The sequence below is a fragment of the Pelobates fuscus genome, chromosome 8 (genome assembly GCF_036172605.1).
Source record: "Pelobates fuscus isolate aPelFus1 chromosome 8, aPelFus1.pri, whole genome shotgun sequence".
NCBI classification, from domain to species: domain Eukaryota; kingdom Metazoa; phylum Chordata; class Amphibia; order Anura; family Pelobatidae; genus Pelobates; species Pelobates fuscus.
Window position 1 is genome coordinate 180,133,970 of NC_086324.1, and position 16,494 is coordinate 180,150,463.

General features: G+C 39.1%; 1 protein-coding gene across 1 annotated transcript in view; it reads left to right on the top strand.

Moving 5' to 3' along the window:
* RNF25 (ring finger protein 25) overlaps positions 1-16,494 on the top strand; it is a 55,320-nt gene that overhangs the window by 22,326 nt on the left and 16,500 nt on the right. The window contains exon 5 of the mRNA XM_063430953.1: positions 3,012-3,081. Coding sequence (XP_063287023.1) covers positions 3,012-3,081 — 70 coding nt within the window. The remainder of the gene's footprint in view (positions 1-3,011; positions 3,082-16,494) is intronic.

Genomic DNA, 16,494 nt, shown 5'->3' on the forward strand with positions numbered 1-16,494 from the left:
GGACTGGGAAGACTCCTCTGCATGGGGGGGGGCATGTCTGGGTGGCGAACCTGGTTCTCTATCGCCGCTACATGGATGATTTGTTTTTCATCTGGAAGGGGCCAGAGAGAGTTTTAGCTGAATTTTTAAACTTTTTAAATGTAAACACCAGAGGTGTAATCTTAAGCTCTAATTACAGCAAAACTTCTATCAATTTTTTTAGACCTGGAAGTTTATGTGGAAAATAATAATATAAAAACCCTAACATTTTTTTTTAAAAAAAAGTACATGTTAACACCTTAATTGACCTCACTAGTTGCCACTATGCCCTGTGGCTGAATAGTGTACCAAAAAGTCAATTTTTAAGATTAAAAAGAATTTGCACAGACAGCATTACTTTTAATACACAAGCTCAGATGCTAAAAGATAAATTAATTGATAAGAAGTACCTTAGACACTAATCGAAAATATAGGTACCCTTGACAGAAATACCCTGCTGGAATATAAACCGAAACAAAAACAAGACACAGTGCTTCCTTTAGTTTTTAATTACAGCAATAAAAGTAACCAAATGAAAAAAAAATCAATAAACATTGGGATATACTTAAGGAGGATGATATACTGTGAAAGATCCTACCGTCCGAACCCAAAATCGTATTCATAGGAGCTCCTAATATCAGATCCTTCCTAACCACAAATTACACAAAAATATCTATTAAACAAAAAACACTTAAAAAAAACAGGTTTCTTCAAATGTAAAATGTGTTCGGCATGCAAATACACCGATAATTCCTACAATAGTACTACTAAATTTAAATCAAAGAATACAAAATAAATAATTTCATCACTTGTAATACTAAAAATTTAATTTACGTATTGGAGGCATGACAACCAGAAAACTTAAAACCAGGATAGCCGAACATTGCAGGAATATTCTAAAAGGGTTTGCTAACCATACAGTGTCCAAACATTTCCAAATACACAATAAAACCCCTAAATTCCTGAAATTTTACGCTATAGATGTGTGCACTTTACCATGGAGAGGTGGCAATATTACAAAGATCATTGGGCAGTGTGAAATTAATTGGGTCTTTTACCTAAAAACTTTAATTCCCACCGGGCTTAATTCAGACTTTGATCTGTACAATTTTTTATAACCCTTTAATATTTCTTATTATTCCATCTCATCATTTCATTTCCTCTTCCATTTATTTTTATACATTTTTAATGCCTATAGCTTTGTATTCAATGTTACCTTCTGTTTTACACTCGTTTTTTTCTTTTCTATTATTCTTTTTTTAATGCACTTATTTGATTTTACATATATGATTTGTGTTGTAAATTCTGAAATTTTATTTACATTTTTTATGTGATTTACACTTTTATTATTTTTCATTATTTAATTTGCTTCAGACTGTATCATCTAAATTTGTCATTATTTTAAGTATATTTTTAAACTTTTACTAGTATTTACAAAGATCCTCTTAGATGCAGTTATAACCATGTACTCCATTTTTTGTATTGTTTTGGTCCTTTTTACGCTTTTATTTTTCCCTAAATTGTACTTATTTTTACCCAATATTGTCTATGCATAGATATTATTAATAATAATAATAATAATTATAGAAAGTGTTTCAGTGTCTTATCTCAATTTTTTATTTTTATTTTATGTCTATAGAGGGAGCTATTGCTCCTCTTATTTCTTTTAGTGTGTGTTATTCCAGTTTTTTGCCTGTAGAGGGAGCTACTGCCCATTTTATCTTTGTTATACAAATTACCTGTCCACCATTTTTTTTTTAGATCCCTAGTTTAGCCAGACAGATGCCATTTTGTTGGAACCAAAAAAGGGGGAAAAAATGTAAGTGGTCTTGTAACTATGATGTTATTTTCAAAATCCAAACCCTATTTAAGCAGCTCAGGTCCCATTGACTCTGTAAAGCACTTTTGATAACTCATTTCTAATTGGATAGGCTTTAAGTGTATTGTTTATAACTTTTTTATCACTGTTATTTTTTATATATTGTATTACTTTTATTATTTTTTTAATATTAAAGTACTTTTTTAATTGGACCTAACTTTGCTGCTGTTGAAAAGTTTGGAGCTATATACCTTGTGGGGATTATACCACCCAAGTGCTTTGGATTCAGCATGCCGGAACTTGCTCTTTAGCATGTGAGTAGGTTTAATTTATTTCTGCTTACACTCCTATTTACGGTGTACACTATTGTGGTTCTGTTTGTTTATCTCCACATATACACGGACGGAAGAATTTATATTTACACCTGTATCCTTGAGTGGGGATCCTACCACTTCAAGCGCTATCAGAGCAGCCAGGTTTTACGGCTCCATCACACGTGAGTGTACATTTTATAGTTTTAACTACCCTTGCTTCATAGCTCTACATACTTCACCATATACGATTTTTATTTTTTATGAGGATACCCCCTACCACCCCTATGATTTGGAGAATTACCTCTGCACTTGATCCATAGGCGGGGATTATTCTGCCCAGGGGAATACACTGGAGCTGTATTGAAGCTCCAGGAAAGTGTGAGTGCACATCTTTTATTTTGCCTATCATCACTACAGTTTTAAATACTACTCTATTATTTCTTCTCTGGTTCTCTCCACATATACCTTGTCAAGGATTACTGAAGCGCTGCACCTACCCACCTGTTTTTATCCATATTTTAAGTATTAACTGTTCTCTTGAGAGCCTGGTTCATTTCAATATCAAGCAGATGCTTTTGAATGCTTTCTCTTATTTGTCGCTTGGTGCAATTAATAAGGTACACTTCATTCTTTGTTCTACAATATATGTAATCTTGTCCTCTGTATGCTATCCTGTATCACATAAGCATAACGTTTACTTCTGGAAGTTTAAAATTGAGTAGCTTGAGAAGAAGTTGGAACTTGTAAATAATCATTTGAGATGTTATATTAGGCTGAACTGAAAAGGGATCGAATTCCATGTTTAATATCCTCTGACTCTCCAGCTGAGCTCGAGGACTGACTTTCTGTGTCCCTTGCAGTATTATCCGCTCTCTGAATAAGCTAGCTGTGCAGCAAGTTGGTTATCCCATACTGTATGAGCTGATTGAGGTAAGTGTCTTTTCCTGCATCTCCCATTGTGTTTGAGATTAGTGCATTTTGTTGGACACTTTACCTGTATTTTGACTGTAATGAAATTACTACTGACACTATGACAGGTGGCATTAGAGATTTGTGCAGGTGGCATTTGGCTCAGTGGTGTTAAGGAAAGGCTTGTAGCTCTAGAGTATCTGGGACAGTAGGAGGCTCACGATACACAATTTAAATCTTGCTAGGGGTTAGACTAGATAGATTGGTGATGATTGGAAGGAGGTGGTGGCTTGTGGCTCAGATGGCAGCGCATGACTTGGTGGCAGATCTTGGCAGCATGTGACTAGGCTGGTGGAGGCATACAACTTAGATGGCTGGAGTGATATGTTTTGGAGTGAAAGTGTCTGGCTTAGGTGTTTAATGATGCCAGTGGCATGTTGCTTATGTGGTTGGGGGTGGAGGAGTGTGGCTTAAGTAATAGGTGGGTGGAAAGATGTGTTGCTTGGGTGGTTAGAGAGACGGGTGGTATGGCTTGGGTGGTGACTTGCGGGTGAGAAGGTGCAGTTGTATGGCTGGGTTGGTTGGAGTGGAAGGTGTAGGTCTGTGCATGGAGTGATGGGTGGGTGGGTGGTTGGAGTGACTTGTGGATGAGAACGTTGAGGTGTGTGATGAGGATGAAAAGGTGGAGGTCTGTGCCTGGAAATGACGGGTGGTTGGGGGTTTGTGACTTGGGTGGTTGGTGTGACAATGTTTCAGTGTTTGCAGATGGCACAAAACTCTTTAAAGTAATACAATGTGAGCAGGATATTACTTTGTTGCAGAGGGATTTAGATGGACTGGGCACTCAAATGGCGGATTAAATTTAAAGTAGAAAAACGCAAAGTTATGCACTTCGGGTAAAGCGTGCACAAGCAGCTTACACCCTAAATGTCAGTGAATTAGGGATAACAACACACAAGAAGGATTTGGGAATTGTTGTTTTTTTGTTTAATTTTATTTCTTTTTCAAATATTTACATCATATAAATAATTGTCCTAAATTTTTTATTGATATTAATTTCATACAAATTTAAATTGAGTATGCAGTTGCTAACAATATTTACTATATTGTACATATATAATGCAACACTCGACAAACGATACAAAACAGACAAAGAAAGGAGCGTTCCCATTAGGTGGGCATAGTTCAGTATAAGAGGTCTATTACAAATGACTTCTATACTTTGTCCAGGGTAACCACATACCTGAATATGCCACGAAGTGTCCTGACAAATGTATGAAATTGCGTTCCATTTTATAGTGATATTCAATTTGGTTTCATATACCATTCCAAATAAAAGCAATACGTATCTTGGTAGCAAATCTTATACAAGTATGGAGAGATTTCTTAGCCTTACTTTGGAAGGGAAAACCTATATTGAATAAATAGTTTGGAAGAAACAAAGTATCAACTAAAACAAATAATTGGTATTTAAAATTGTATAAAGCTTCACAATCCTACACAATGTGGTAGATTGCACCTTTCTCTCTCCCACATCTCCAGGAACTATCTGAATGATTTTCTGAAACCATATACCATCTATATATAATTTGCAAATGCAAAATAAGCCAAGAAAAGCAATGTATGCTGCATCTAACCAAAAGGGTGAAATACCAATATCTCTTCTATTTTATAAAAGGTGAAATTTCTGTAGTAAATTCAGTATTGTCCATTAAAATAATGGACCTAGAAATCATTATTTTATTCATAAAATAGTCTATAGAAGGATTAACAATTATAGGCTTGAGGGGGCGGAGCCTGGCAGTAAGACGGACCGAATCTGGCCGCTCCGACACTCACATACCAAATCTCCCTAAAATCTAGCGCTACCTTAGCCATCCAGAGAATAATCACCAGACCTTAACAGGGAGCCCCCTCCTGCGTCGCCCGATGCCCTTCCGGTACACCCCAAAACCGGCTAAGCCAAAGTGCAGAGCCCGGGCCTACCTCGCACCAACATCTCACGACCTGGATTATCTGTTTGGTCGGAAACTGCCTGGAAGACGCGGGAGACACGACCCAGCTAGGCTCCGACCACACTGCCACAGGGATGGGGCGCAGATCCCAGAAATCCCAACCAGTTACAGCAGCAGTGCAGCCTGACATCGGCACACTGTTCCAGCGGCAAACACCCGCCGAAATGGCGGCCGCGCAGGGCCCAGACTCCCCACTCCTGGATACTCCTCCAAGGAGGCCATACAGCCAAAACCCACAACCCAACAGGGAACCACAGACCCCGCCACCAGGCAGGACATAAAGCAAAATATGCTACAGGACATAGTCTCCTGGCTGCAGACTTACCTGCCCTCAAAACCAGCATGCAGCAAGTCACGGAGAAAGTGGTGAACACAGAGGAAGAAGTTAAGGTGATCCAAGGAGAAATCTCCTCGCTGCAGGAATCTTTCCCCCAACTACAGCATAACCACACCTAAACTACACTTATAAACCTGACCTGGAGCACTGGTACCCACACTGGATCAAACCACTACTACCATCTCGCGACCTAGTTAATAGTTTCACACATCATCTGACGTACCCGAACACACCAAGGTATACTACTACCCCCTTTTTAGACTTATTTGTGCTGGGGTCTATTTATTGCACTTGGAGTTTTTTCGAATATAGGTTTGCTCCCAACATTTGTTATGCACTTATATTCATTTGGTTTCACATGCAATATCCATATCCTTTTATGTTTCCACCTAGTATGGAAATCCACTAGGGTTTTTATATTGTACACTTTTAAATTCTTAGAATATTGCATGTTCCCCTTTTGCTCTTTTTTCTTCTTCAGTATAGATGAAGTTATGAGCTACACATGTTATAAATATATGTATATATATTGTTCAATTACTAGTGTCATATGAGCTAGTGCATCAATACTAGATGAATCACTGCCTTCTCTGATGTATTTTTATGCATTTTCCGAGGACTATATCTACTAATATGGCACAGGACAGTTCTAATATGGCCATATAAGTGGAACGCATGATGCAAATGGAGCCGAAACCGGAAGTGATCATACCCAGGAGTAGCCAAATGAAGAGGAGGCTTGAAACGCAGGGCATCTCCGTTCCCATGGAGATTGCCCGCGAAAAATACAAGCCTGAAGCCTACAATTAACAAAGATATATAAGCAGGAAGGAGTCCACAATGTCTTTTGAACATTTTTCCAGCTGAGGAAATCAATTTGGTGAAACGCGTCCTGGAGGAACAGTGAGCAGACAGAATTGCTTTTGGACTATAGCCACATAGTGTTATTTTATCTGTATACTATTTTTAAAGTTACATGTTATACTATTTCTTACACATAATAAATTACATATATATATTTTTTACACTTGCGGCTTTTATTCCTACCTGCTTTTATAAAGAAGGAGTGTGGTCCTTAACCACATACACCTTATGAAGCGAGCCGATATATTGGCTTAGGGTTTGTGAGTATATTAGCATTACCTTATACTATACACCCTATATACACAGACTGTACTACGCTATATGTTCCCTCCTATACCCATTACCTAGGACACTGCACCTGGAGAAAATTTGGACCTAAAGGAGGGCGAGGGTCACCTCTACGGACCATAAGGCGCATATACCTGAGCTAGTGTGATAGCTCAAAAAAGTGTGAGTTAGTAATCGACGCACTTTATTTTTATTTACACTCTGTATACAGGTTACACTATGTTCTGTATATTTGTGTTTTTTATTTAAGGTAAACCTGAAAATATTGGGACTACCCATAAGTGTATATGACCTATCAAGGTACAGCAAGGTTTTCCTTGATTATTTCTATATATCCACTACCATTAGAGCGCTACACCTGATATCCCTTCCTTTTCCACACCAAGTTATACCACTACCACCTAGGCCCACATGCCTGTTAAAAGTATGAAAAAAAAACACGTGCTCTGTACAATCTCTGTTAAAAACAGCTGTAAAGTACACTGATGCATATTGTAAATTTGACTTCTGTCTGCAGCATGCAAGAATAAAGAATTTATAAAAAAAAAAAGATAGGCTTACTTTTTGCCTGATGACGCAACATGCCAGAAGCAGACAGCAAGTTAGGAGAGATAGGGTAGCGGCCTAGCATTGTGAGAGGATCCAACACGGCATCGTTGTGGTAAAGGTGACTGTTTGCACCAGAGAAATCCCATTGTGGATAGACCATCTCCTCCGCGAAATGTTGTAAGCCGGCAGCAAGAAGGTGTACATGAAGGGATGGGAGAGGAGGGAGGCTGGAGGTGTACAGCACTTAGATCTCGGACTCCCAGGTCCGGTTTTGCTGAGCACATGTCTCCTTTGGAACCCCGGAGAGAAGATTTACCAGATACCGCTGGCAGGTGGGAAAAAATAAATAGGGAATAAAGGGGGACTAATCAGGAAAAGAAGAAAAGGGAAATAGACTGTTTTCTATTGCAGCCTTTGCCAACAGTGAATGAATTAAATAAAGGAAAGGAAGAAAAAATAGGAATAACTATAGTATTACTACAAGCAATACAGGAGGGGAGAGACCGGGAACAGAAAGAGGGCCATAGGAAAGATACAGAAAGAAAGTAGTAAAAAGGCACAAAGGTGGAGAAATAGTAAAAATGTGGTGAGCCGGCAGAATACCAAAAAATAGGAAAGATAAGGAATTCACTGTCATTTAGGAGTTAAATCACTTTGTTTCTGTTTATGCAGCCCTAGCCACACCTCCCCTGGCTATGATTGACAGAGCCTGCATGGAAAAAAAAAACTGGTTCCACTTTCAAACAGATGTATTTACCTTAAATAATTGTATCTCAATCTCTAAATTGAACTTTAATCGCATACAGGAGGCTCTTGCAGGGTCTAGCAAGCTATTAACATAGCAGGGGATAAGAAAATCTTAATTAAACAGAACTTGCAATAAAGAAAGCCTAAATAGGGCTCTCTTTACAGGAAGTGTTTATGGAAGGCTGTGCAAGTCACATGCAGGGAGGTGTGACCAGGGTTCATAAACAAAGGGATTTAACTCCTAAATGGCAGAGGATTGAGCAGGGAGGCTGCAGGGGCATGTTCTATACACCAAAACTGCTTCATTAAGCTAAAGTTGTTCAGGTGACTATAGTGTCCCTTTAAGGGAAAAGACAAGATATTTTATTTAATTTTTTGCTGCAAAATGTTTTCACTTTGAAGATCCCTCTGGACATTTCAATATAATTTTGTCTACTTCTAACAAGGAATAATTAACCATAGTAAATGTTTATCTACTTCCACAAGATCCCTTTGTTTCATTGGAGAGGGTATTATGCAGGTTACGTTCTGAAAGACATAGAGTGATTGCATCTGATTATTGTCCCCTCCTTGGATGCATCTGGCTTCCATACCCCTATGGCTGAGAAGGCAGCTCATAAGAAAAGTGTGAGATTTGGAACTCTAATGCACAAACATAGTCTTTATCATGCATGAAGATTACTAGATCCAGGTTTACGGGATTATTCATTATATTCTCATGTGCACAAGAAATATACCCGCATAGATAATGTTTTTGTTAACTAATCCCCTTCTCTACAATTTGAAAAGTACAATAATCGGTCAAATAACGTAGTCTGACCACAGTCCAGTTATATTGAAATAATCATTGACTTTTAGACCCTTAGTAAGTTGGAAGATAAACAATCGAATACTCCAATGGACAGATGATAAAGATTTAATAGATTCTGCACTGAATGAATATTTTACCTTGAATAATACTTCTGCTATTACTCTGGAATATCTCTGGTTAGCCCACAAGGCAATGATCAGAGGTAAATTTCAATCACCTGCATCAAAATTAGATAAACAAGAAAAGAAGGAGATGATGGATTTAAAAATGAATTTAGCAGAACTCGAAAAAGCCCATAAAATAACACCATCTGAAAGTCTGTTAAAAATAAACAAATATAGGGGAACAACAATCTGAGAAAACTTAATATTGTATGATACGCTTGTGACAAACTCCCCTTTTCCTGTGAGTTTGTCACAAGTTTTTGGAGGGGCTTGTTTGCCAGCCACTTGCCCCAGGACTATGGCCCATGTATTAGACCTGGCTTCAGCACTGTGGACAGGCTTTGTTCATGCCTTTTCCCCTCTATGGTTCGGTATATGGGGCTACCGAATGGATTCTACTTATGGTGTTCGTTTACCGAAGAAACAACCAAACAGTCGGACCACACTCAAGTGGTGTGTGCAGCCCATTTATCCCCCAGGCAGGGAATTAACAAGCACTTAATTGACGTATGGCTGGGTGGTCGCCGTTCATATAGTCGAACACATGGCAGCGGCCATCTTGTTTAATCGAATGCGGTCAGCAGTGTTTTGCCGTCGAGTTCATGGAACAGAAATCTGACACTTGACGGCACAAACACCGCTGGGACTTCCACCTCTATCTATGTTCGGCTGAATATGCTCGAGCAAAGCGCCGTTCGGTAGAAATAATCGACCGAACACACTTCAACCCTGACTTTGTGCACGAACGGTCCGTTCGACTATTTGAAGTGTACTTGGAGGGTAGGAGACGGCGAGACCCCAACCAGGCTGCGGCGGTTTGTGGAGTTTGCAGTGATTATGGTACTCGCAAGTACTAGGAAGCAGCGATAGATTGTGATACCTGGTCGGGGTGCAGGCAGTCCGTCAGAATGCTTAAAGGCACATCCATGGAAATAAGGCGATAGTCGCCTTTTAGCAGATAAATATTTTAAAAAAACAGGCTGCAGCTTCTATACCCTTTTTAATGAACGAACATGGGAAAACGGTTTATGATCCCCAGGCCATGACGAAACTATGATCTAGTCTAGATATTACTCTTCCCTCTCCAATATAAAACATTGTCCCAAAACAAACCAACCAACTATTAAAGACATTTCTAATTATTTGGGTTATATTCAAATACCTAGAATCGAGCTTTACAGGAGCCTATAACAGAAGAAGAGCTGTTACAAGCTATATAAAATATGCCACGAGGAGATCACTGGAGCCAGATGGATTTGGACCTTTGTTACATTTTATCTTTTTTGTCTTTTGAATTCATGTATGTCTTCGGGTATAATTCCGAGTGAGATGTTGACTGCGCATATTGTCACCAATATCAGGAAGCCCCCCACGCAGTGGAGCAATCTGTGCCCGAAATCACTTTTAAATACGAACTGTAAGATATAAGCAGAAATCTTGGCAGCCAGGCTCTCCCTTTTGTTGCCCTATCTGAAAAAAGAAAACGAACAAGTTGGTTTTATAGAGTGACGTCAGGGTTCTGATGCTACACGAAGAATTATATATCTGTTGGCAAAACTTGGAGTATTGTACGCAGTACTGGAGACCGTATCTTCAGAAGGATATTGATACCTTAGAGAGAGTTCAAAGAAGGGCTACTAAACTGGTTCATGGATTGCAGGATAAAACTTAACAGGAAAGGTTAAAGGATCTTAACATGTATAGCATGGAGGAAAGACGAGACAGGGGGGATATGATAGAAACATTTAAATACATAAAGGGAATCAACACAGTAAAGGAGGAGACTATATTTAAAAGAAGAAAAACTACCACAACAAGAGGACATAGTCTTAAAATAGAGGGGCAAAGGTTTAAAAATAATATCAGGAAGTATTACTTTACTGAGAGGGTAGTGGATGCATGGAATAGTCTTCCAGCTGAAGTGGTAGAGGTTACCCCAGTAAAGGAGTTTAAGCATGCGTGGGATAGGCATAAGGCTATCCTAACTCTAAGATAAGGCCAGGGACTAATGAAAGTATTTAGAAAATTGGGCAGACTAGATGGGCCGAATGGTTCTTATCTGCCGTCACATTCTATGTTTCTATGTTTCAAAAGGTGGCTAGGAATAAGGTCGAATGTCTGCTCATGTCACTTGATGCTGAGAAGGCATTCGACCTTTTACACTGGGACATTTTTTTCCCATGTGTTGATGGAATTTGGAATGCCAGTTAGATCTTTATTGGCTATTAAAGCCTTATATTCAAACCCAGTGGCAAAAATAGTACTATTTGGGTCAAAGTCAGATCCATTTGATCTTACCTATAGTTTGCCACTGTAATTTTCTGTGCATGCAATTGTATACAACATGTTTACTGTACCCTCCCGCTCCCCCTCTTTCCTTTGCTCCTCCTGGCTGTAAATACCTTCATAGAACTGTCCATCTCTGTTCTTCAGGCCTTACTTCACACTCACAGAACCAACAATACTGAAGCTCTGCATTTTTTTCTCAGCACTACCCACTACCCCTCCTCCTGACGCCCACCCAGGTTTCCCCTAAATATATAGCATGCTCCTCCAGCTGTTTGAGATTCTCACTCAATTACCTCTTCATTCTCTTTATATTTTACTCATAGCTGCAACTCTCTGGTAACTTCTTTTAGCCATCAATTCATAATTCCCCCTCCTACCTCTTGTCTCAAATCCCCACTGTATCCTTTAGATTGTAAGCTCACGGGCTATCTGGCTAAACACTTAGTATTAAAGAGCTTCAATGGGGGCGTGGCCTGACCGCTGAACTGAGCGGTCACAGGATAGAGCTACTCCTGCTTTAAAAGATGAAATTGTGGTAAATCAGCCACGAACCGACTCAAAAGTGTCACTAACTGAGAAGTGAAACCGAGGTGCACATGCAGACACCAAATAAGCTGCCCAACTGGCAAAACTTAAAGGAGAGACACCTGTTGCCTACAAGCATGGGCGGCGTAGGAGAGGCGGCCACTCCCCCACAGCCTTCTATGGCTGAAAACTGGTCCAAGAGCCTTTGTTTCCCTCCCCTTCCCCCCCATTGACCGGCGGGGGTTATCCCGGTCCCAGAAGTGCCCACCCGGGTCACGGGACGGCAACCTTAGACAGAGCTTGCCAACCCCAAAATGGCAGTGAAAGCCACTGGAACACCCGACACAATAAAGGGACTCTGGCACGGCTAAATGCCAATGTTTGCAGCCTTCTGGAGCAAACTTGAAGAAGGCCAAACCATGACACAAGCCCCAGAAGTGTACGCACCGCCACCTTTGCTCACACGCTCCCGCCATCAAGGCACATCCTACAGAAGGAAGCAAGCACGAAAATGGCGCCATCGAAAACGACTCTACCCGCCAGCAAGCAAGCTCACACTGAGGCACCCTGATGTGATCATCTCCGCATGCAAGTACAAGCTAACCCCAACCAAACACACCTCCCGGTGTTGCAGCGACGATGGCTCTGAAAGGAGCCTGCACCCCTCCCAGCACAGTACCGGGACGGCACCGAGGAGCACATGGCGGGCGTCGAAAAGCAGACCCTACCCTACCGTGGTATAAGTGGGCTAACCACTTAACCCACTTACACATGTTAACAAATAACCACAGCATATTACCCTAGTGCTGCTTCAGCCATTATGTTTTTCTTCTCTGTCCCCTACGGGCCACTACTCAGGCTCACTTCTAAAATGCGCTCTGAGATAGCCAACCTGTCTCTTACCATCTGCTTAGTCAGGCATGCGGTCTAAAACTTTTTTTTAAATCATTTTTATTAATTTTATTGCTTGACAAACACTTCATATATTGCGTAGTCTATAATCTAATATGCTATACTAGCAAGCTCTAGGGCGATTCTACTTGCTTTAGAAATACAGGCATGTCAATCTACCTACTCTTAATCTCGGTTCGCATAGCTATTGTCAACATATTTCCCTGTGCATGCCTACATCATAAAATGGTGCATGTATTCTTAGATTGCCAAAATGTTGTGTTATACGTGCTGAAAGGCTTGGGGATGGCTGAAGCAGCATTCCATACCTGTTTGGACGCTCTTTTCGGTAATGTTTTACCCAAGTCAAGCTTCATTATTATAAAAATTGTGCAGTTTTAATCTATGCCATATTATTGTTAACCATGAGTTGTCGGTATCTGCTATTGTGGCATCTTTATGCACACAAAAATAAAGAATAAAAAAAAAAAAAAAGCTTCAATGGCTAGATATCCGCTTATGGGCAGGGCTCTCTGTGTGTGTGTGTGTGTATATATATATATATACACAAATAAGAGTAAGGGGCACTCAAAAGGTCTCCAAATTCTTCATTTTTTTTTTTGTGTCATATCAAAATTTATCCCATCAACGTTTCGACCCAACAAAAGGATCTTGAAAAAGACCTTTTTGTTGGGTCGAAACGTTGATGGGATACATTTTGATATGACACACAAATAAAAAAAACTTTGAAGAATTTGGAGACCTTTTGAGTGCCCCTTACTCTTATTTGTATTTATTTATACGCCAAGGGAGCACCAAGGCAAGATTTTTTTTGTTGGATTGTGGGGATATTTATGGGATAATAATAGTAAACAATTGAGAATTGCCCAATATTTCAATTCTCAGATCCCAAAGATCGTTATCGTGTAAGTGAAATGTATTCCATATAAATAAAATCACAAATTGTTATAAAAATAGATACAATTTATTGTGACAAATTAAATAATAATATGTAACATGCGGGATAATAATCAATGAATTTTCAGTATAACATGAGTATGCAATACAAATGGCAATACATTCCATTGGTTAACACAGCCAATTGTCAAGACAATGATTTATGATGGGCTTTACAGAGAAACTTTCTTTCACACAGCTTGCAGCATAAGGCCATAAAACTTAGCTAACAGTTAAAATAACCCTTTCAATGCTGGTTAGACCTCCTAGGTAATTAAGATCTATTCTCATGTAATTTTAAATAAAATAACATTTAAACCAGCTCATTAGTCATTTCCTGGAACCATCCAATAAGAGTAATCTACCATGTTCTATAAGCAGAATTTTAACTTGCCTAAACAGATATTTTATCTTATTTTAGAGCAAATCAATACACCTGGATAAATATCACGATATGCTAACGTGATAAATCACATAAATACATAATTATTCAAATTCCATCTGCAGAATGGAATGGTTATAACTATATACTTCTTAGTTAACTAAGATTTCTAAATATCGAAATCTGATCGTGATTTATCCAGTCATATATATCATGCTATTAGAAAATTTTAATTAATTTAGATTAATTAAATGAAACCAGTATAATTACCAGTTGAGTAGACCTTCTCATCAGATGTTCTCAGGTAGCTAAGTGTCAAGGAATGTTTGTCATGGGTCTCTTTCTCGCTCTGACTCACTTGCTTCTTTCTGACTCCTTGTCTTTCTTCTCCCCTTGCTTACTCCTTTGCTTTTTTCGCTTCTCTCTCCTTTTCCCTTTGTCTTAACTTTTTTTTAAAGGGAAAAATTCTCTGTTCGTCACTAGGTGATAGACCAATAGAAAACTGGAGGTGTGGTTACCTTCCCGATAGCAAATTAAGTATTTGGTCTATAGAGGGCAGTCTCGTCCCACTAAACATACCTATCCAGGAAAGAGTTAACTTTTCCTGGTGGCTATTCTGACGTTATTTAGCTTATCTTTATGGTTATCTATAACTTAAGTTTTCTGTCAGTTCAAAGAGTTTCTTTGGATTTTCTTCAGACAGTGTGTCTCCAATTCCTGCTGTAATTTCTAATATGACAGCTGGTAAACTAAGTTTCACCTCTAAATTACAATGGGACCTTATACAATATCGAAAGTAAAATTAATTATTTAATCTTCTCTGTCACAAATGTCTGGGTTTAGAATTTATTCTATTCCATTAGCATTTAGACAGTCTGTCCATCCCCCGTTCTCATTTCTTATCACTTGATTTGTATATACAAACATTCCTAAGCTCCCAGCTCAGTAGTTAGCGTTACAGAAAGGATAGAAATCTTGTGTCTTTTGTTAGCTTGGAAATAACAAAATGGAGTCTGCTCTGTTCAGAGTGACTCTGACAATATACACTTTTGATTTCTATCATAGCACAAAATGTCTGCTGATATAAATACCCTGACATAACCCCCCTTTAGTGCATTTAATAGCAAAAAATAATTTAGCTTATGAATAAGCACTACGGAAATTACCAGACATATTGTGCAATCACATCATGTCTAACGTAGACCCGTGCGTGGAATGAACATTTTTGTATACTTTTGTACCTGTAAGAGTTTTCAACTTTACACTTAGTACAATCAACCATAATCTCATTATTATCATAGCACACCCAATAACAATCTTAACATGGATGAACCAGTCAACACGAGCAATAAGGTCAGTATCTAACTCAGAGTATTTAAATGTGTCCACAGAAATGTTATCTTTCCTGATTGACATTTGGATAGTGTGGTTGGGCTTATGGTCCAGCAAGAACTTAAGATTAGGATCTAGAGGGATATCTAGATTCTGGAAGGGATCCACCATCTCAATAGCACTTTCGATTACATCAGTGTACACTGGGTATAGCGTAACGTCACCGATGGTGATACGAGAGTCGTGGGGTACCTTGATCAGTGAGACAGGTGCTGGTAAGGCAATTACTTTATTAGTCACCTGGTCCCTGCGAAAAACACTCATGTTTTTAAGACGCGTGCTTACCAACCATTTATCTTTTACTAAGATAGCATGTACTAACGCATTGCTGTCGGTTTTTGACATAGTTACTTGACATGTTTCAGAGCCATGTTTAAGGTACTCGATCCCACACAAAGCATTGGTAGAATCGTACACAAAAGGTTTTCCATCACATTGGAAATTATTGTCTTTGAATTCAAAATGGGTATTGAATACCAATCTGGTACCCACGGTTGAAAAGCCAAAACGTCTGGGGTTTGGACTTTTACATGGATATTTTCCTTCCATGTACCGACGTTGTAAATTGTTTTCATTTGAAAAATGTTTTGGGGAGTTACATATGGTATGGCCAATAAAAAGCAAATCTCCATACGTTCCGGATCAATTAAGAGAGGTATAGCGCTCCCCATCTCAAAGGCCAGATTTAATTGCATAGGCTCAATTGTTTCTCCATCCACATTGGCAAGCATCGCATGAACAATATCCTTGGATACAAAATACAGAGGTATGTGTCCCCCTGCCAATTCGATCATTCCAGTTTGCACTTCGTCAAGAAAAGCAAATGTGTGGAACAATGTTGGGTCATGCAGAAATAGAAGTTCACGCTTAAATAAGTCATGACTTTGGTGCAGTGGATTTGACAATTAACTCCGAATGTAAATTTATTGTAACAACTGTGTCTTGCACAATAGTTACCACGTCTTGGAGAAGTGTTCTTTGCTGTTTTATCACCTGATGAATATCGTTAATGTGTTGCTTTAGCGCATAGATTTCCATATCCAGCTTTTGGACAGTAAAAGAGTTGGCTGCAGACATTCCAGTTGCGACAACTGCACCGACAGTGGCACAAACTAATGCAACAATTATAGCGATGAGGAACCTTTTGGGTCGGTTGCTCATCGAAATAGAAATGGATACAAATGGTTTCCGGGCTTGCTCCAAGATGTTTTGCACACGGTCCT